This window comes from Pseudopodoces humilis, chromosome 5, assembly GCF_049639895.1.
Source record: "Pseudopodoces humilis isolate 2021_Gansu_Grassland_sample_001 chromosome 5, ASM4963989v1, whole genome shotgun sequence".
Taxonomy (NCBI): domain Eukaryota; kingdom Metazoa; phylum Chordata; class Aves; order Passeriformes; family Paridae; genus Pseudopodoces; species Pseudopodoces humilis.
In genome coordinates, this window is record NC_142204.1 from 2,121,358 (window position 1) to 2,142,552 (window position 21,195).

Sequence of the window (21,195 nt, forward strand, 5' to 3'; positions counted from 1 at the left end):
GGGAAATACCATGGCTTGTGAAAAAGAGGAAAAAAGAAACCTTGTTCTGCTGAATATCTGAACAGGAGCACACGCTCACCAGTGTTGGAAGAAGTGCTGGGACGGCGCGATATAATCTTGTCTCTGTGAGCAGGTGAATGAGCAGTTGAGGCAGCGAGAGGCGATTTCTCTGCCAAGTGCTTCTCTGCCAACACGACCGAGCACAAGTGTGTCTGTGAGGCCCTATTACAGCCACAGGGAAGCTCAGGGCTGGCAGAAATCCTTTGTTCCTGTCCCCTCAACTGAAAAGTCTTGGTGCTATCACTTCCGAGCCTTAATATAATATAATAAGGTTTCCGAGCCTTAATATTAATATAGCCTGTTCTCTGCTTATTTTTCTTATAACGTTGACATAAACATTTGCAGTAATGTTAGGCAGGACAGCCCAGCACAGTGGAGACCAACAGACCCTGGGCTGCAGTCAGAAAAGCAGCCAAGGCTGCAGAAGCAGGCGTTATTTCGCTGGACAATGAACAATTCAGCCTTGTTTTGGAAAGCAACTCCTTGGAGAGTTAAATAATACCATTTGTTTATGAGACAGACTATTTATCTCATCTTCTTTATAAAATGTTGGTAATGGTTCTTTGTTGCTTTCCTTATTATTCTCTCTTAAAGCCAAGTGCTTCTTTTAAGGTAATGGTTTCCTCTCTCAGGACAACACACACAGCTCTGTGTGTTTGTAGGTGGTGTGGACAAAAAGCAAACTCACAGAAGTAAAACCCACACATTTGCTTTCTTAACTGATTTTTCTGTCCTCACTTTTAACCCAGGTTGTTTGGGCAATCTGTGACAGTGGCTCATCCCAACTTGCTAGGTAGGGACTGGCCTCCAGGTGCCAAAATACAGATGTTAAAGATCCCATCATGACAAGGGGTTAAGCACCTTTTTGCTCCACTGTAATCTGCAGCAACAGAGATGGGACTAATCAAGAACAGCAGTATCAGCCAGAAGGGCTAGAAAGAATTGAATTAGATTATAAAAGCTGTGAGCACACAAGAAAAACTCACATGTTAAGTAAAAATTCTAATCTTTTCACTTATATTTGCCTCTGCCTTCAGTCTGAGTTTTCCAGCTTTCCTCCAACATACTGTGAGGATTAGAATTTAATTTGATTTAGAAAAAAATCCTTCAATTTCTAAAATTTCTTTATGTTTACAGGATTCTTAAATGTGGGACTTGGAGAACATCACGTAACACAGTGATGGCCGTGACAACACCACTGGACTTGGCAGTACAGAATATCTCTGTGAAGTAGGAAAGTGCATCCCAGTCCATCCCTGGAGCCTTCTCATTACAGGTGCAGGATTTAACAGCATCACAGCCCCACACAGACACCCTCCCTTGTTCAAAATCAGTTATTAGTACACCCATGCTTAGAAGCATCCAGTTCCACACAGGTGTGAGGTTATTAAACATATGATGGCATCTTACAGAAATTTGAGTTATCAAGGCATTTTATGCCCGTTTCTTCAGTAACCTTAAATGAGAATGCAGCAAGATCAAAAGCTGAGCTGCACACTTGGTCTCACGTAGGAAAATGTTGGTTGGTACATATAATTAAATAAATCTGTTTTGCTGACACTCACTCCCCCACCCCTCCCCTCAGCTATTTTTATGCTTGGCTTAGTGGAAAAGACTTGGTGCCTCTGGGTGTGAAGCAGGAAGCCATTCAAAATGAAGCTGTCCCCTGAAGAAGACAATCCTGAGAAGGAATAATGCTGGGTTCTCAGGGAGTGTGAAAGCAGCAGAGGAATGTAGGGGAGAGGAGGTGGCTGGGCTTGGCCTGCAGCTCTGAGAAGTCTTTTCCATTTGCAGCTCTCTCCTCCTGCAGTCAGAGCTATTTAATGGGATCACGAGGGCTGCTGTACCATTACTTAGGGAAGAGGGTATAAAAATGACAGCAGCTAATAAGCACCCATTTCTCATCAGCTGCCTCATAAGGCTAATTGCACAAACAGAATGTTTTGGAGGCTAACGGGCTGGAAATGACATTCTGTCTGCTGGATCCAGAGCAGGACAGAGAGACTGCAGCCCTGTGCCTGGACACTTCAGACCCAGCCACAAACAAAAAGAGGGCTATCTCAAAATGTATGTCCTCAGGAGGACCTCAGAAAGTGAGCTGGAATGCTGAAGACACAGCACAGTCATTCTTCCTGAGGATTAGGAGGCAACAGGAGCAGAAACATTGAATGTTCCTTTGTCCATAAATGTCCAGACCACATTTCTGGTTCTAAAGCTCTTTCAGAGAAAGGAAGGCTTTGTCTGGAGCTCACGACAGAGGACAGCAAGAAAGACTTTAAAAAACCTGAAAAAAATCCCAACCAATCCAAGCTTGGTGGAGCAGGGTAGGAACACACCTTGAACTGAGACCTGGGTTCAGAGGAGGCATTCATGCTTCCCAGAGAAGAGGCTGGCCGATGGGAAGGGCAGAAACTGGACAGAGCTGTGTGTGGTCTCAGAGCAGGATAAAGGCAGGGAGTGTGTGTTTATGTAGGAAGGGAGGTGCTGGTAGTGGGAGTGCAGCCCCTGCACGTGAATTATAGATGTCAAAGCTGAAAAAGTGCTTGTTGGCCTGTTCACTTCCCTTTCTTTTGGCTGCTGAAGATTTGAAAAGTTGAATCTTCCACTCATTGCACCAAAGCACCTAATGCAGTATATTTGCTCTAGTATCATCAGTCACCAATTAGATAATTCTGACCAGAAAAATACTTGACAAGATTGGTTCTTTCAAACATCCAGGTTCATTTTGCTCTTAGTATCACCATCCAGGTTTATTTTAAACCCACATTTAAGGTTTTTTTGTCACTCTGATCCACAGTTAGGCTTGTTAGGAAGTGTCTGTGCTGCTTTTCTATTTTTAAAATATGGGCCCACGTTTGATCAGTTTTTGCTTGAGATCCTCTGGTGTACTGCTGGTAAAATTAACGCACAACCAGTTTTCAAGGCTATTGGAAAGTTATCACCACATTAGAATATATTCTGTGCTAAATGATTTGGATATGCTAGGCTTTTTTCCCCCAAAATTTCCACACCTGGTTTTCATGGAGATCCATGCTCCTGCTTGTTTACACCCCTATTAAGTGCTGCTCTGGTCATGCATGTTATTGATGGGTTTCTGGAAAGCTCAGCAAGTCAGCAATTTTATAACTGCATTATAAATAATTCAATCAGCTGTTTTTCCCCACATCTATTTCTCATTTATTAATGGGCTTTCTTTCTAGGCAGTATTTTCTTATCTCTCATCACTGTCCCATATATATATATATATATATATATATACACACACAAATATATATATATATATATATATATACTTGGGGGAGGAACAAAATTAGCTTTGTGGTCCTTGTGCCAAAACTTGCAGTGACTTCAGTCAGAGATTTGCCTGAAGAATGCCTGATTATAGCCTGTAGGAGTTGGTCCTATTTCTGTACACCAGGAACAGGCTGAAGTGAGTGCACACGGGTGGGCAGTGCAGTCCCACGGGCGTTTGAACCCAGAGTGGAACAGAAGCACAAAAGTGTGGGTTTATGTGTACAAGAAAAAGAAGGTGAAGCACATGGAGGGGAGCCAGGCAAAGTGATTGAGGATTCTGTTATACAAGAGCAGGAAAAACGGAAGGTTTTACGTGATTAATTCGTGTTAAATTTCATTTCTTTGTTTGTTTGTTTGTGGGTTTGCTTTGTTTTGTTTTGTTGTAACTTTTCAAATAACGGAAGAGTGGATTTTCTCTTTCCCCATTTTTTCTGTCATCAGACAGCTGTGCAAATATTTTAGCGTGTGATTGTGGAAGCACAACACTGCAAACTTCTGCATTGTGCCAAGAGAAAAGTAGAGGAAAACAAAAGGCAAAAGCCTGGGGTAGATCCAGCTGCCAGGATCTTCTGTCTCCAGGGGAGCCAGAGAGAGGAAAAGGGAGAGAAAAAAGGAGAACTGTGATAGCTTTCACTGCTGACAGTGAGTGTCCCAGGTCAGAAGGAAACACAGACTGGAAGGAGGGTAGCAAAGGTATCAGAGCAATTAGCAGTCACAGAACCATGTCTTTCTTTTTTTTCCTTGGCTTTATCTGCATCACCAACTGCTTGTATTGTACCTGCCCTAAGAGACTGAGTTCTCAGGTTGCAGGTAAATTGGAAACCAAACTTACACAGTGCAGTAAATCAGTCTTTTAATTTAGGAAATCAGACCTACATGCCTGGTTTGTGGTTATACTGGCATAAAACAGGTCTTTTCCAGCAGCTTAAGGGGTTCATCAGCAAAGCAGTGATTCAGGCCAGACTGAAAACCCATCTCTTCACAAGTTCCCTCAGGAGTTTATGCTACACAAGTGTGGGCAGTGGGTGATAACACAAACCTAAATATGCCACAGCCAGGAATCAAGCTGACTGATTCTCTGCCAAAGAATCCTATCTTGTTACTGTAGGGGAAAGAATTAATCCATAAAAAAATTAGCTATCACTCACAACATTCTCAGTGGTTTTTGCCACGCTCGTTTCAGCGATTCCTCCACATCAAATGACAGCACATCTTCATTTTTCACTGCTTAAGTTAAAACAATAGGTCACTGTGTGTTGGTAGTCCATCTCCCAGCCCATCCTGCTCGTGAGAAGTCAAAGGATCAAGACTCATTTCTGAAGCTGGTCTGGTCTTCATTCACAGGTCTTCTGTGCCCTAAAACACAGAGCTGGGGATACTTCTCTTTTTTTTAGGCCCATCAAACTGCCGAAGTTACTCAAACAAACAAGAAACTCTTGGCTGTACTGCATGTAATCTCCCATCCCAGGGAATTAAACAGGTGGTTATTAAAACTGTAATAACACCCACACTGTGAGAACATTTAAACCCTAAAGGAAGAAATTCTTCCTCCATCAAAGAGAGCAAAATCATTTAATGATTTCAGGAAGTCTTCATACTCCAACTTCCTCTAACCATTTACATTTCACTTCCATTTAATTACCTGAATGATTAATTAACATCTATCAGCTAACGTTTTGCACAGTGCTTCAAATAAGTAAAGCACCATATAAACCCTTGGTAAGAATTGTTAATTAGGCTACTATTTATATGTTGTTGCTTTCTGGGCTCTTCCCATTCCTTTCCATATTCACTTTCCTAGGCAGTGGTCAGTGCTACCTACCATGGCTGTAATTTCCAGCCCAAGCTATGGAGTCAGCACCACCATCCTCCTGGAGCTGTTTGAAGAATATATATGAATATGTATGAATTTCAAGAATATGTATGTTTTCTGGCATTGTCACATGTACTTTTATGGGACCTGAGTCCCCAGCGAAGACCTTGCACCCTGTTGTCCACTTTAACAGCATTTTTACCTCACAGGCTCAGCCTCACAGCACCTCTCCCCTGCCCAGGTGTGCACAGTGGTGAGGATGGAGGCTCCCTTCATTCAGCACGACAGCAGAAAACAAGGGTGGGTACAGCCCCTCCCTACAGGACACCGGTTTTCCAGACAAGCCCTGGAAATACCTGCAGTTCCATCCTTCCTTGAGGAAGCCTCAGCAGGGTTCTCCTGGTGCCACAGGGGGTGAGCACAGATTCCAGAGTCATGGTCAGTGTGGCTTCCAGGGCAGAGGGAGAATTTTCTGTCTGTAACAGAAATCCCACCCACCTCCCCATGACTCTCCTATGACTCTGGGCAGCCCATTTACAATTAGGTGTTCAAGTAGTGAATTTGGGTGTCTTGAGTTGCAGCTGTCTTGAGAGACCAGAGACATGACTTTTAAAAACCAGGACATATCCTTGCAACTGAAAGCAGCTGTCTCTGTAGTTATTGTCTCTGCAGATCCTGGGAGATAAGCACACAAAATACTCCATTCGTTTTGTTTTCCTTTAACTGTCAGCCATACAAATTCTGCTTCATAACTGAGCATCAAGTCGAGTTCTTTCCTTCTTACTCATAAGTAACATTCAACAAGCCAAAACAGGCCACAGGAATGCCAAAAATATCACCCTTTGGAATTCGGTAAACGATTTAGTTGATACTGCTGAAAATGGAGCAGAATTGTTTTCTGGGAGTGCATTGGCTCTTCAGAGGTAATGAGAGCCCATTTCTTTGAGTCACTGAACTCAGCCATGAGTGCCAATGGGACAGGCTGAGCTGGTGAATCTCATGATCCTTCTCTTATGTCTCAGTTTATTTTAACTCCTTCTAGAGTCTCCAAAGGAAAAGGACTCTCATGCTCAAAGACACCGAAGCAGCAAAGGATAAGTCCAGAAATTAAGTCCCTGTAATGTTCTTCCCTTCCTTGCCTAGACAATCCTTGAACTTTCCAAGCAGAAAGGTCCATGAAGAGAAGCGAAAGAACCTCATAATCCCCTTTCCTTCTGTATCCTCACACTGTATGCAGCTATGGGTTTGTGGGGACTGTGAAATTCTGCTTTCTTCCAATCTTTACTGCCTTGGTCCTTGATAACTCTGGAATGGAGATTGCTAACAGCACGAGTTTCCATGTAAATCCCACCATGATGTCCAAGGGTTTGCCCAGCACAACTGCCAGTCATAGTCCCCAGTGCTGAGAAATGATGGAATTTGCAGTAAGTCAGCGCTGGAGGAGAAAAGAAAGAACAAAATGGAGGAAGAAAAAATGGAGGGTAACAAATGGAGAGTGCAGAAAAGGAAGATACAGAAAACAAACTAGAACAGAGCTAGTTTAAACACCAGAAAGTCAGCAAGCTTGCTCTGAGATCTGCATGCACATACAGATATGGAGACATTATACAGGCAGTATGGAGAGTTCAAATGAAGAGGGTAAAATCTATATGCTACTGTGTGTATGTGCACGTTCCATGGTATGCAGCACCAACAGGGAGTAGAAAATCACAAGCCAGGCCTTACTTTATGCCCCACGAACAAACAAACCTCACAAAAACAAACAAACAAAAAACACAAACAAACCCAAAACCAGGAGAGTGAACACTCTTTTGCTAAAATCCAAAAGTGACAGAAGAAGGTGAGGATGAACAGAAGTGGCTGCTGAAGTTTGTCTGCCACCCCTTGGTGCCTGTGCTGGAGAAGACACACAAACCTGCTGGAGCATCCTACACATTTTGGCAGCTTTGTGCCCAAAGTGTCCTGAGTGAAGGATTTCTCTGAGGGATGTAAAGGAAGTACAAATTTGGAACAAACTGCAGCAAAAGGCTGATGAACTGCTGCCTGAGTGACCCATACAGAGTGTAAGGAGCAGCCTTGTGGGGAAGACAGGACAGAAGGAAGAGAGAGTGTGTAAAGGGTTTGATTTTTTTTCCCCACTGAATCAAGATGGAATCAGTGTATGGCACTTAATTCTGTTTGGCTACAGTGATCTGGGGAGAGCAGGGGGATTGGTTTCAGTGGCTCCTTACCCCAGGCTCCTGCTGTTTCATGGAGATCAATGTATCATTTAATAGGGAGAGGCTTTTCAGCTCGCTGAGATTTTATCTGCTGATGGCTTCCATGATATTTATAGACATATCCATCAGCATAACAGCAGGAAGCAATTCTCCAGGGGTCAAATTGGGTGGATTTCCCCTATTTAAAGTGCATTATGGATTCAGCTTTCTGTATAGGATTAACCACTTAACTCACTGAATCCCGAACATCATCAGCTATTGTTCACACAAACTGATGATCTCCACGGCTTAGTTGTGAGATGGTTGACTTGTTTTCAGCCTCAATTATCTTTTCAAATAATAAGGTCCTTTGTTAACCTCTGACTTGCTGAGCACTGTGTAGGCAGCCTATTAAGTACGTCACAGTCCTCTTTTAACCCTATGATTCGGGCAGCTCTAGAGGTTTAGTCCCTATTTCTGACCAGTCTGAATCTTGCCACATGAATAGCAACACCAGAGAACCTGCTTTGATCACGGCGAGCTTAGGAAAATAAACCACGGTGTCTTGGAAGATCGAGGCAGAAGCTACGTGCTTATTGTACCAAGTGTTTTAATGCTTTCAGCCCGACTTTTGGTAATGATTTACAGAGCAAGCTTCCCTGCTAAGACTATTTAGAGAGTCAGCTCCTTTGGGGATTCAGCATGCAGTGATTCCACCTCCTAAAATTATCTGACTATGTTTCTAGTATTGAATGTCTCCTTGTGAGCACACCTTTTGGAATGAGACAGCCTTGCAAGCGGAGCTCAGAATAGATATATTGTTCCAGCAGCTCAGAGTGCATTGGAAATGTGAACTGCTGTGAACTGCAGCTTTATTTGACACAGAAAGACAGATGTAGAGTCCTGACACGGACAAGTGTTCTTGAATACAAATTTCAGTTATTTAAGGTTTTGTTTTCAGTCACCAGAGCTATCATCAGTCACATCTGTCCATCCACTCTCCCTTTCAAATTCACCATGACCTCCTCATGGCCCTATTTCACTTAACCTTGCTGTGTTTACAGTGACCTCCACCCTCATGACTTGGTTGTACTCTGAGTGCCAGGCTGACACACCAGCATGCAGCTCTCTCTCGTCACAGACACTCCATGAGAAATGTAAGGGCAGCTGCTGTCCATCCCTGAGAGCAAAAATGAAGTCCCCAATCCCTGGCAGAATCCACCTCATTTTCCATCCTTGAAGGTCTGGTCAGAGCTCATACATGAATCCCATTTCTATTGCTTTGCTCTGGAGTGATTTTATTTTGCTGGTGTGCACAGCTGCAGGGTACTCTTGATCCTTTGCTTTGCCCTCATCCATTTCTTTTCATATATTGGAGGATTCCATAAATACAACTGGAATTTCAAATCAAATAAGCCTTCTGTCAGGTAGGAAAGACAATGACAATTTTCTTCTCTGTTCCCCTGGCTATGTCTGCTGAAGGCTGGTGGCAGTGGGAGACAGGAGAGCTACAGCCTAAAGTTCACTTTGATAAGCTAAAAATATTATAAATACAACTTGTCCCATCTACAGTGTAGTTCCAAAACATATTAATTATAGTTTAGTGGCTTTATGTTTCAAGCAACTTCTTTCAGGCTGTCTACACTGAGTCATATTTTGGAAATAAACTTTTTGGATCTAACATTAAATGAGAAATTATTTCAGATTTGGTAATACAGACTGAGTTTTCAACTTCTTCCTTGAACAGGCATCTGGAAGAAAAATGTGTCTAGAAAAATTTGGCCTGCCTTTTGGATCTGCCTGGGCTCAGGCTGCTCCCAAAGCTGAAAACCTCACTGAGAGACAAGAGCTGGATTCCTCACGGGCTGCCCTTCCCCCAGTGCCAATAAGTAACCACGTATGTGTAAGGCTACATAAACTAATTAGACATTTAATCCTACCTTTGTCTGCACCTGGTGCTGCCAAGAAAGATGAGAAGGAGCAGCGAGTACGAGAGAGGGAAAGAGAGAAACGAGGGCCAATACACTGCTTGAGACATTAATCCTACACACGGTGTAAGCACACCTCTCAAACCTGTAAGACCCTGAAATAGCACACAGATCTTCCAGAGGAGGGGAGAAATCCTCCCAAAAAAGGTGCTGCAAGTTTATTAAAATAGTAATTTTACTAATTACTATTAATTAACTACATTTAAATAAATAAATAAATAAATAAATAAATAAAAGTTCACATGGAGGTTCATAAAATAGCAATTACCAGTAAATTACTGTATCAAGTTCAGGAGCACAAACAGCAAGCAGGGGAGTTCTGCCCACCACAAACAGCCCCTTCCCAGGGGATTTTTCCAAGGCTCAGGCACTGCTACCACACAATTCTGCAGCATTGCTGGCTTTCCTAAAGCAGCCTTGCATCACAACTTTTGTGAGCACCACAAGGCCACACAAGAGCCAGGACCAGCAGACTGAGATGGAAAAGAGTTTGTTAACTTCTGTAGCACACTCTGAAATTTCCAATTCAAGATGCAGAAGGTGCATTGCCTGCTTGTAGAGATAATTAACACAGCTCACAGTAAATGTGCATTCAGAATGAGGGACAGGTGATGCTGTGAAAAGAAACACTGAGACGTCAGGAAGTTAAAAACGAGAAGAACCATTTTCTCAAATCACCTTGTTTGCTTTGTGGTACAAATAGTTCCAGGATTCACACTGTCAAGCCTTTCTCCCAGTCGTGAGAGCACAAGGCTGGCTTTTCAAAAAAAGGAAAGGTGGAGACTCATGGATGAGAGTTGATTTTGGCAAGTTGGGCCTTGAGAAGAGGCATTAACTGTTAGAGGGGTTGTGACTCTAAAGCGATGAGCAAAGAGAGCTGGGCTAGGCAAACAGGGTGTAATTGACCCACAGTGATGACAGGCTTCAGTATTTTCTCAAAGATAATAACTAGCTGAAGAAAAGAAGATGCCCTAGGCCTTGAACCAAATTGGTCACCTTACAGCTATGAAATGCCCCACCCAGCACTAATTATGACTATTATAACAGTAACAATTAAATCAAAGTAACTGCTGCTATTCTTTGACAGCTGCCTTGCCAAGGTGAGTATTTTATTTGATTATGAAGCAAAGAAAGGGACTTAATCAACTTAAAATTGCTCTTTGTTTCTGAAAGGTTTTGTTATTATTCGAGTAAAACTCAAGTTTTGACAAGTTGCGAACACTACCCTGTGTTTCCAGTTTCCCAGTTCCCAGTGTTTACACCTCACTCCGTGTTTGTACATCTGTGATGAAGGCTGAAACAGAGATTTGCTCTTCTGTTTTATGTGATATTCCCCAGTTGGACCGTGCCTGTGACTGCCCCTGCAGTTGTCTTTTCTGCTTTGCACCGTCCTCGCCTGTTGTTTACATAGCTCTGGATATAGCCAACATCAGACACTTAAATACACTGACTAGGAACAGCAGCAGGTGGGCTCAAAAGTCAGGTGAGTCTCCTCTAACCAGCTCTATTTTGTTAACAAAAAAATAGGTGTGATGCTGGGCCACAGTGCTGGGTGAGATAAGAGAGCATCACCATGGGCCATCTGTTCAAAGCTCACCTTCACCCAGCCCCAGGCTCTGCAGACCACCTGCCAGCAGCCAGGGAAGCCCTGAATCTGGGCTAATTGAAGGGATCTGCAGCCAGCCAGCTTCATATTTAATAGGGATTTACTGCTGATGGAAATTACAAGCGAATTACAGATTCCAGAACGTCATGGTCTCGCCAGAGTCAAACAAAAGCACGTGGTGATAATGTTGCTCTATTGGGAACAGCAAGAAGAATGATACAGACTCTCTTGTGAGTTGAACAGGAGAGTTCCTCCAAGGTTTATTACCTCAGATCTTCTTTTATAGACCGATATGTGAAAGTACAGAAAGGCAAAACTCTTATTTTTTAGTAAGAAAATATTTTAAGTATATATTTTTAAGTATGTGTTAGTAAACTAACACATCACCATCATTGGTCAGTGGGGTTCACCACCCCACGACCTTCTCTTGAAAGAAAACAAGAGACTGACAAACAGCACCTGCAAGGCTGTCTTCTATCTCTGAGGATTGTTTTAATTCCTCCTTATGATTTCCCAGGCCACTTTCCCAGGCGAGACGGAGAAAATTATGCAGCCTGCTATTGCACAGGCACTGTGCTCCCTGCTTTTGCTGTTAGTTAGCATCCATAGTGATAAGAACAGAGTGCTGCACTCTGGGACCTGAGGTCTCCATGGACATCATTGCTTTGTTAAAGTACTGCTGATAAGCTATGAGGTACTACAGAGCTCCACATCTTTCCTAGAGGCTGTGCTTTCCTCAGTTGTGTTTGTAATGCTGTTTATAATTTCCAGCTCTTCTGTTTGTTTTTATATGAGTGTAGGAGGGTTTCTTTCTCTTCAAATCAAATCATAGGGCCTCACCATTTCTAGCTCAAAGTCTCCCTAATGCTGCTAATCTCCTATTAACAGCCTACTGACACAGAAGAGACAACAGAAAAAGACTGATTGCCAGCCCTCTGGCCCTGTGACCGTGTGCTAGTCAGATCTGGATTAATAGCTGAGGCGATTTACCTCAGGAGGCCTTGTCACAGGTGCCTGTAACCCTAAACTCTCCTCAAACTGCCTGGCAGGAGAGGGAGGAGGGGAACCAGCAAATCCACAGATGATGCACACACAGACAAGGCCTTGCTGAAATTCATTTTTCCTTCTCCTATACAAAAAAGACTGGGGAAAAAAACCTCCTTGCCTTTGTATAAAAGGCAACAAGCTGGGCATAGACATCCCACCCAGGACACAAACCCCACTATGGTACTCCCCTCATACTACCTGTCACTGACAGCAAGGTGGTTTGACTGTAGCTTTTCTGGTTTCTAGAAACTGTTATCCAGGAGCACAGGCAAACACGCTGCTTTCCTGTGTAGCATGAGACATTGCCCTGCTGCGTAGCTGCTTCAAGCACAAGAGGGACCCTTCCAGCTTTAAGACAATTTAAGCTGCTACCATTCAAGGAAAGATGGAAAAACAGCATCATTCTGACTTGGCAACAAGTATCCATCTGACAGTTCGGTTCAGCAGCCCAAACAGTCTCAGGCTCTCCTCCCAAGCGCTGCAGCTCCTACATTTGCAGCACTGCGCCGGCTGTGCTGCTCCATGACCCTACATAGCAGGAGGAGGGTGCTGGGATGATGGGTGCAGCTGGCCAGCTGCACTTGACGTCACCCAGCAGCAGAATGTCCCCACACAGCATCTGAGCTGCACCAGGAGCCTGCCTGACTGCTAGCCAGAGAAACAGAGGCAGGAGCTGATGCTGCCCGTGACCAGGTCAGCCACCAAGATTCCACCTGTGCCCGGCAGAAGCGTCTCTCATCTCCACGAAGATTACTCTGTTTCAGAATGATTTAATTTTGCTTGTTAACTAATAGCCGGTAAAATAGGTAATTGTTCCTGGACTGAAGTTAAACAATCCTGTTACTGAGTGTTATTTGCAGGTCAGAGAGCTGCGAGAGGTTTGGCCTTCAAGGCACCACACTGTCCCCTCTAGGAAGAGGGGTGAAGTACAAAAACATTCTACCATGCCTTACGGAGAAATTAATTTAACCTATAATTATTGTTATTACAAGGCTGTTTGTCCACCTTGTCTTCTTACACAACCACACACTGCAACTCATACGGAGCTGCTGTTTAGAGCAACTCCTACCTCTCCCTGACCCTTCCCAGCCTCTAACACAACTGCATCAGTGTTGCAGCTCTGTCTTTCCATAGGTCTTTATTCATCAGGCGCATCCGCAGGGAAACAGGATCTGACTCACTCCCCACCTGAAACAACAGCCCCGCTCCAAAAGCTGCTTCCGTGGCCACAACACCTCCTGCAAACATCACCAGGGCAATGCAGGGCTGCCCTTCTAAGGGACAGAACATTACTGGCTGCGCCCCATGAAAGAAATTCTCCAACAGCATCTTTGCATAGCGCAAACTCACCTTGTTTTTGTGCTGTCTCACTCCTTTTCTGAGTCTCAGTGAGGAGCATCCAAGCCAGTGCGAGTCTTTTTCAAAGTTGATTCCTTATCCATATTTGGGAATTTGTGCTGGGCACTAGCTGGTACGGGGCACGTTCTTCCCACAGTGCACTTTGGGACTTGTAGTTCCCAAAAAGGAATGCTGTTTTCCAAATTGCAAGCACCGAGCAACAGAAAGAGAAGTCTGAAACGCCTTTATCTCTGCCTTTGCTTGCTGCTGGGCCCTTCCTTTCACATGTTTCTGTGCAGTGGTTTCACCTTAGCCAGCCAGAATCCTTCGGGAATCTCTTCCACAGCTAAGGGCGGTGTGCCAACCCCTTGGATGCGCCGCTGTGCAAAAGCTGCTCCTGTTGCCGAGAGGGGCAGGTGCGTGGTCCTGCCTCCGGGAAACAGCTACCTAGAGAAACAGAGCTCTGATCAACTTTTTAATCAGATTCCTCACACTGAAAAGGCATAGAAAATCCCCTTTAAAAGATGTGTTTCACTATGCGGCGTGTTTTGTATCAGCCCGTTTGATTTTTTTTTTTTTAATTACATAATCATAGTGGGGGGACAGATAAATGTGTCAGTTGTTTGAAAAGGCTGCGAGAGAAATCAATCCCGTCTCTCCTGTAGAGATCCCTTTTTGAAGAGCGTTTGAGGCAATTACCTCGTAACCAAGACACCCTGTTGTTTTTAAACAACAACCGGAGGAGAACGCCAATCTCTGCCTGCCGGGCACTGCTGGAGACGCTGTCATTACACCCCAACTCCATTAACAGCGTGATGTGCTTAAACCTGCGGGCACGGGGAGCCTGAGGAGAGGTGCCCGGAGGAGGAGGAGGCGGGGAGCGGAGAGCATCCATCCCCCGGCCGGGCGGTGCTGCGGGAGCCCCGGCTCCCGGGAGAGGAGAACCGGGACACTCCCGGGGCTGGGCTGACTCCCGGCGGCCGCGGGGAGAACAGCCGAGGCGGGCTCGGCCCCTTTCCCTGGGCGGCCACAGGAGGGAGGAGATGAAGGAAGCGCGTTTTGTCAGGGACGGGCAGCGATGTCGGTCCCACAGAGCCCGCTTTGCACCGCTGATCCCCGCAGGGTCACGGCGGGGGTCACGCTGGAAGCGAGCACAGCGGGTCATCAGCTCCCTGCTCCGTCAGGGTCACTGCCGAGCACACAGGATTGCATCCAGGCCATTCTGGAATATCTCCATAAAGGGACACTGCACACCTGCTCTGGCCAAGCCGTTTCAGTGCGAGCTCACCGCACACTTAAGAAGTTCTTCCCCTTGCCCAGGCGGAATTTACTGTGCGTCAGTTTCTGCCTCTTGTCCTACTGCTCGGTACCACAGAGCAGAACCTGCCTTTATCTTCTAAACCCCTCCCTTTAGGTATTTATTCACATTACAGAGGTTCCCTCTCAGTCGTCTCTTCCCAAGGCTGAACAGACCCAGCTCCCTCAGCCTCTCCTCGTAAGGGACGCTCCAGCCCGCAGCCACCCCCGCGGCCCTCCTGCAGCAGGGCCTACACATCCCGGCGGCCCGCGGGATGCTCCCGGGGCGGCCCTTCCGCTGCCGGGCGGCTCCAGCCCGGCTTTCCGGTGCCTGCCCGAGCGGCTCGGAGCCGAGCCGGGCCCCGGCGGGGGCGGTGGCGGCGCTGGAGCCGGAGGCTGAGGCAGAGCCGTGCGGGGCCGGGGAGAGCCCTCCCGCCGGGGCCATGAGGGGCGAGCCGCCCGCCTGGGCCCCGGGGCCGGCGCAGGCGGCGGCGCTGCTGGAGGAGGCGGCGGATCTGCTGGTGCTGCACCGAGACTTCGCCGCCGCCGTGGAGCGGTGTGAGGCGGGCTGCGACAGCCTGGGAGTCGGCCCCGGCCCCGGCCCCGAGAGGTGCGAGCGGCGGGCACGGGGAAGCTGCTCGGTGCCGCATCAGCGCCCGGCTGCCTTCGAACTTCAGGCCACGCCTGCGCTGCTTTGGGGTTTCTTTTATCCCTGTCGGTATTAACGCGTTTCACTGTGTTTGAGGGAGGTGGGGTGTGCCCAGCAGCCTTCCCTTCGTTCTCTCAGAGATACAGTCACAGTGTGTATCCTCGGAGGTCGAATTGGCCTTTTTATAGGGGATAAGTAGAGGGGAAGCAGAGAGCTGTGCGGTACCTGGGATGCACTGAAGCTCACTGGAAGGGGAAATGTGTTTGTAAGAAGCACTTATTTAGGTGTCTGTTCCTTACCAGTTTTGCAGAAGTGAAATGCTCCCTTTGTGTTGTGGGGATTCAGGCGCTGGCTGAGATGAACCGGTGGAGAGAAGTTCTGTCTTGGGTGCTGCAGTATTACCATGTACCTGAACATCTGCCTCCAAAAGTTCTGGAGCTGTGGTGAGTTTCTGTCTGTTGCTGTCAGATGTACACACAGGGCTTGCGTTAGGTTTAACTGCAGGCCAGGCTTGGGTGTTACGTGATGTTTTCACTTTGTGTGGTGTAAGTGAGATCTGGGACAGGCCTGTTCTTGACCTGTGTGTGCTGGAGCATGCCTGCAAGATTGCTTCATGGCGATCAAGTCCAAAAGAGGTGATGCTGAGAGAGTAACATCGATAGCTGCACCTGTTGTCTGCCTCAGAATTCTCTGTGTGTGTTGATGTAGACCCTGATTTGTTCCTTCATGAGAGCTGCGTGTGGGTTGTAGCTCTGACAAAGACTTTGTGTCTTCTCCTGCTTCTCCCTTGCATTTCAGCATCCTGTTGTACAGCAAAGTGCGAGAGCCGCAGGTGATGCTGGAGGTCGGCAGCAGCTGGCTGAGAGCCCATACCAACCAGAGCCTGCCCGAGTTCGGGGCGCTGCTGGAGCTGTACCTGGAGCAGGTGCTGCTGCCTCTGGGGCGCTTTGAGGGCGCGGAGGAGCTGGTGCGGGGCTGTGCCGCGTTGGACAGCGAGCGGCAGCTGGCGTTCCTCGGCACCGTCCGCGAGAGCCGCCGCCGCTGGGCTCAGCGGGAAGAGACACGCTCGGCTGCTGAGGAGCAGCAAGACCCGGCCACAGAAACTGTTCTGGGTGGGCTTTCCCTCTGTTGTTTGTGCTCTTCTTTTTATGGTTTCATTTCAAGCTTGTCCCTTGCTGGTGAAGGGTAGAAGCTATTAAGTCCTGTTGTGTATCTCAGCAGGAATTAAAAGTGTTAGTGATACCTTTGCTGAGATTTGCAAGGCGTATTTAGTCTCTGCCAACATGAGGAGATGACAATTAATGTCCTGGATCAAAAGCACTGTGGAGGTTTTGGTTGTTTTTATTTTAAGGTAAAAAAGGAAAACTAAGACTACCTGGCAATCCTTTAAGGGTATGTTTTGTTGGCTCTGTGTACAATTTACTTAATTTCCATTTACAGTTGAGTCCAAGTAGAACAATGCCTGTCTAGCATTTTAAAGTACTGCTCCTTCTCCAGAACTGTAAATCATTTGATGTTTTCTCCCAGGACAGAAGCTGGCACTACTGTGGTATAACATCATATTGCAGTAAAGTAGATGCCTAAAAAAGAAGTATAATGAAGTGTATTACAAAATTGTACTGTTTCTCTGTTGTATAAAAAACCAAACCAAACTCAGCTCTCATGCAGACTTCCACTATCTTAGTTTTTTATTGTCTATATCTGTGTGATTACATTTTAAACTTTACCTTGCCCTAACAGCCTTTCTGTTCTTGTTTTCCAGGAGTGCTGTCCCAAAAGCTCCTGACCATGTTGACGTTGCTGCGTAGTGCAATGAGGTCCATGTCAAATCACTTCTATTTACTTCCTTACAAGAAGATGCTCTTGGCTACTTTTTTGCTGTACCTGGTGGTGGTGAGATTAGATCCAGGTAGATGATTAAGTTTTCCAGTTTTTCAAATTTCATTGTGCTTATGGAAAAGAAATTATTTGCTTGTATTAAGTATGGTGAATGTCTCAGGGAGACAAAAAATCTGGGTGACTAGGAACTTAGTTTGTCTAATGTTTCCAGTTGCAGTCCATGTAGAAAGATGAAGCTCCACAAATACCAGTTTTCTGAAAACTCTTTCCAGCAGACAAGGTACAGACTGTGAGAGGCAGGCAGAGCTGTCCTAAACTCAGCCTTTTCCTCACTGGAGGAAGGAAGAGAGCTGGGTTTTTATTAACTCTAGTTGGGGGTAGTTCTTTCTTAATATGTTTAGTGTATGTTAGTTTTACCTAGTTAGTTTTACCTAGTTAGTTTTACCTAGTTAGTTTTACTAAGCTGGTTTTACCTTTTTGTTCTGCTTTGCAGCTTCTCCCACATCACTGCCATTCATCTACAAACTGGTCCAGCTCTTCAGACAGGCTTGGGCAGCCGTGCTTTCTCCAATCCATAGGCCTCCAATTCGAGACTAAGTGTCTTCCTCCACTAAAGGTGTCACCTTTGTCTTGGGGATGTTACCAGGCTTTTCAGGGACTGGTGAAATCTGAGATGACCACCTGTGGACTCCTGGAATTTCTCCAGACAGGGAATGGTGGTGTATGAATTTTGAAGCCACAGCAAGTTTTCCTGACATTTTGCTTGGTCCCGTCCAACACTAGGGTAAAGCCACTCCTTCCCTATCTGCAACTCAATAAGAATCCTCCTTTTCAATCCTCTTTTTCAAGCTTTTCCAACACTTTGCTTTGGATGTGTCTCTTGAGCGAGGGTTGTGTAGCCAGTTATGAGCTGTGGAAGAAGTTCTCATCCTTGCAAATGCTGAGCAGTTCTCTGAACAAGTGCAATAGTGTTCCTGGAGGCATGACTGTAGAAGGCAGCAGAGTACCAGTGATTAGGGGAATATTCTGTTTTGCCTGAAGGCATCTGAAAAGCCCAGTTCCTGCAGCATGGGGTTTAGGACAAGCACATGGAAGAATAACACTGGAGATAGTAAAGCCTATTACGTTTTGAAAGCCATGGTTTCTCTTGTGACTGATGCCTCTTTGGACAGGCACACTGGATTTTAGTCATATTTAAGCCAGAAAGATGGGGTGGTGGGCCACAAAGACTGTTGTGCTGTACCTACTCTTCTTAAATGCAAATTACAGCACTTAGTGCTTGCCTGATGCATAGTCATTCCTATAAGCACTTGGTGGTGGTGGTAAGGCAATAGAGTTGTTTTTTTCAATTATATTCTATGTTATTGTCTAGTTGAACAACTCAAGTTGTTGCTTTGTTTTACTCTTTCCCTACCTCTTGCTTTGTTCACATAGATGTCAAAAAGTCTCTCTGTATATCTAGAATTGTTCCCCAAGTCCCCAGAACCCAAAGCCCTAGGTTAGATAGGAGTAATGATAGATAGTTCAGCAATGCTTTGTCATTCAGAACAGAAGTTTATTTTTTATAGAAAAAGATGCTTCTCTGACATCACAAGGTCTTCCCCAGATCAGTGGAAAGAAAATTGTACATCTGCAGGTCCTGTCACCAGACCAACTCCATTTCTAACCACCTGGGGCAGAAACTGGAGGTTTGGGGTAGAACATGAATTTCTCCTCCATCCATTCACCCATTTCTCATCAATTGGCAAGAGGTCAATTCCAAGGAGAGATCTCAGTGTGGTGTCTGGCAGCAGTAGTGCCCTTTGTCTGTAGCAATAACCATACTCCAAGCTGGTGGCTGTTCCTGTTTTCTTCACACAGATGGGCGTGTTGGCACCCTCAGACTGTGTGGGATCTGTTGCTTTGCTCCCTACTGGGGCACTTTGCAAACAGTCTCATCTTCACTACTAAAAATAGTTGTCTGTTTCATCTAAAATTATCCCAAAAAGAGCTACCCTCCAGCATTATTGTCAGACAAACTCAGGCAGGTTATTCTTGAGTGCAATAACAACCTTGCCTAGTTGTTTCCAGAGGTTTTAAAACCCAGACCAATCCCATATCCCTCCCCAAAGATTTTGTCTCTGCCAGGAATCTGCACCAGGTTAAGTAGCACATAGCTTTTCCATATAAAAAAGTAATTTCTTACATACTCTGCACACACAGGGAGGAACAGCCTTTGGTATTGCTAAATGGTTCCTGAAACCAACACTTGATGTGAAATCAGGTAGAGTGAAACACAAAAGCTCTGTCTGGAGCTGAGCTCTTCCAAGAAATGACCAGGATGAGTGTTCTGCCCCCCCTGCTTTGCAAGGCCTCAGGTTAAGTCCTTTGTAAGCCAGTTAATGAAATGGCAAACTTCACTGTGAAGTCAGGCCAAATTCTTACCAAAGTAACTGTTAGGTAATGAACACTTTTTGCTGTAGTCTTCTGGCATCATTTTTAGTTGGATGGCAGAGATGCTGTTTTGGAGGTTGGTTTGGACCAGTGGTTTCAGCAGGCTATTCACAGTTTTTAGAATGCTGTTAAGTGTCATTTACCAGGATTTTTAACATTCAACTTTATTTTAAGTGTAGGTTGGAAATGTTGACTTTATTGGGGTACTACTGATTTAGAATTTATATTGTTTTTAAATCATCATGAGAGAACAAGAAGGCAGAAATAAGCTATCAGGGTTGTTTTTTTTTTTTTTGCAATTAATACTAAAACTGCAGTATCTAATTTTTATAATAAAATGACTACTGATTGACCTCTTTGTAGAGTTGCTTGTTTGTGCTGTGATTGAGGGTATGAAAAAAATTGTGTTTATTCTATTGATACACTACAAAGTACATCACAGTCTTGCAGAATAGTTTCACATTGTTTCATAGTTTCAGCAGAGATTGAATTAAGTCAAGAATGTCTTCGGTGTGAATCTGATGAGATCTAATCCACTGATGATGTTGGTAGGGCGTAAATCTGCATTTTGGGATGTCCAAGACCAATACTACCAAGAATAAAATACCTGGTATTCATCATTATTAGATGAATGTATCTTCACATTAGAACTAACTATAGTTCTGACCTTGTTGTATTAGGAGAGAAGCTCTACAAATAAAAATCCATAGCACGGTTCTCTGTTTCAGGGATAATGCCTGAAAACCAGTATTTTATCAGTGTAGCAATGTTTTACAGGTACTTAATTATTAGACTAGAGAAGTTCAGAAATCCTGAAATGAGATGCTGCTGGTTTGCCCAGCAGGTGGCAACAGAATAACACAAAACAGTTCTACAGGGAATGCAAAGTAAGTGTTTACATCTTCATTCACTGTCTGAGGAAGGTATTATAATGTGTGGGAAATGCAAATGCTTACATGTCCCAAATTAAAAGGAAAAGGGGATTTTGTGTGATCACCTAAGAGCTTATTAAGAGTGCACTGTTCTGTAAAATGGCATAATAGCATTCTAAAATAATTCATGTTTCTGACACTGTTGGTGAGTTATTTAGGCAACCAACCTGTCAGGAGGGAGGGATGTACATCCAGCAGAGGAGGAAAAGCAGCTGACTGTCCTTCATTTGCCTCTTGGTGTATTTCAATCTCCAGCATATTTGCCCAGCATATTGAGCTGGGGAAGAAGGAGAAAGGGGATGACATTCAGAGGGATGGTGTTTGTCTTCCCGAGCCAGTGATAGAGCCCTGCTGTCCTGGTTGTAGCTGAACACCTGCCTGCCCATGGGAAGTGGTGAATCCACTCCTTGGTTTGCTTTGCTTGTGGGCACAACTTTTGCTTTGTGTGTTAAACTATACCTCAGCCCACAGGTTCTTATTCTTCCGGTTGCCAGCTGGTGTTAAACCAGTACAATGGTACTTCTGAGTTCTAAGTTATTCCAAAACGCCATTTTCAGAGATATGAAAATGTGAGAGTATTCCTTAGTCTCAAAGCAATGACCTGATGGTTTTCTGAAGAACTCTGAGATTCAGCTTAAGTAAAGCAGCAGATGGAAATTATCATGGAAATTCTTTGTTAAAAAACAACTATGGCTCAAAAAA

At 45.0% G+C, this 21,195-nt stretch overlaps 2 protein-coding genes across 2 annotated transcripts in view; one reads left to right on the top strand and one right to left on the bottom strand.

The window, feature by feature from the left end:
- MICAL3 (microtubule associated monooxygenase, calponin and LIM domain containing 3) overlaps nucleotides 1–13,486 on the bottom strand; it is a 170,603-nt gene extending 157,117 nt beyond the window's left edge. Inside the window, exon 1 of the mRNA XM_014259305.2 lies at nucleotides 13,357–13,486. The gene's annotated coding sequence lies outside the window, so the exon portion shown is untranslated. The remainder of the gene's footprint in view (nucleotides 1–13,356) is intronic.
- Nucleotides 13,487–15,053: 1,567 nt separating this feature from the next.
- On the top strand, nucleotides 15,054–19,913 carry PEX26 (peroxisomal biogenesis factor 26). The gene is made up of 5 exons (XM_014259292.2): nucleotides 15,054–15,250; nucleotides 15,592–15,732; nucleotides 16,088–16,401; nucleotides 17,052–17,198; nucleotides 17,622–19,913. The coding sequence occupies exons 1-5, from the start codon at nucleotides 15,084–15,086 to the stop codon at nucleotides 17,723–17,725; spliced, it is 873 nt and encodes a 290-aa protein (XP_014114767.2). The 5' UTR covers nucleotides 15,054–15,083; the 3' UTR covers nucleotides 17,726–19,913.
- Nucleotides 19,914–21,195: the final 1,282 nt, after the last annotated feature.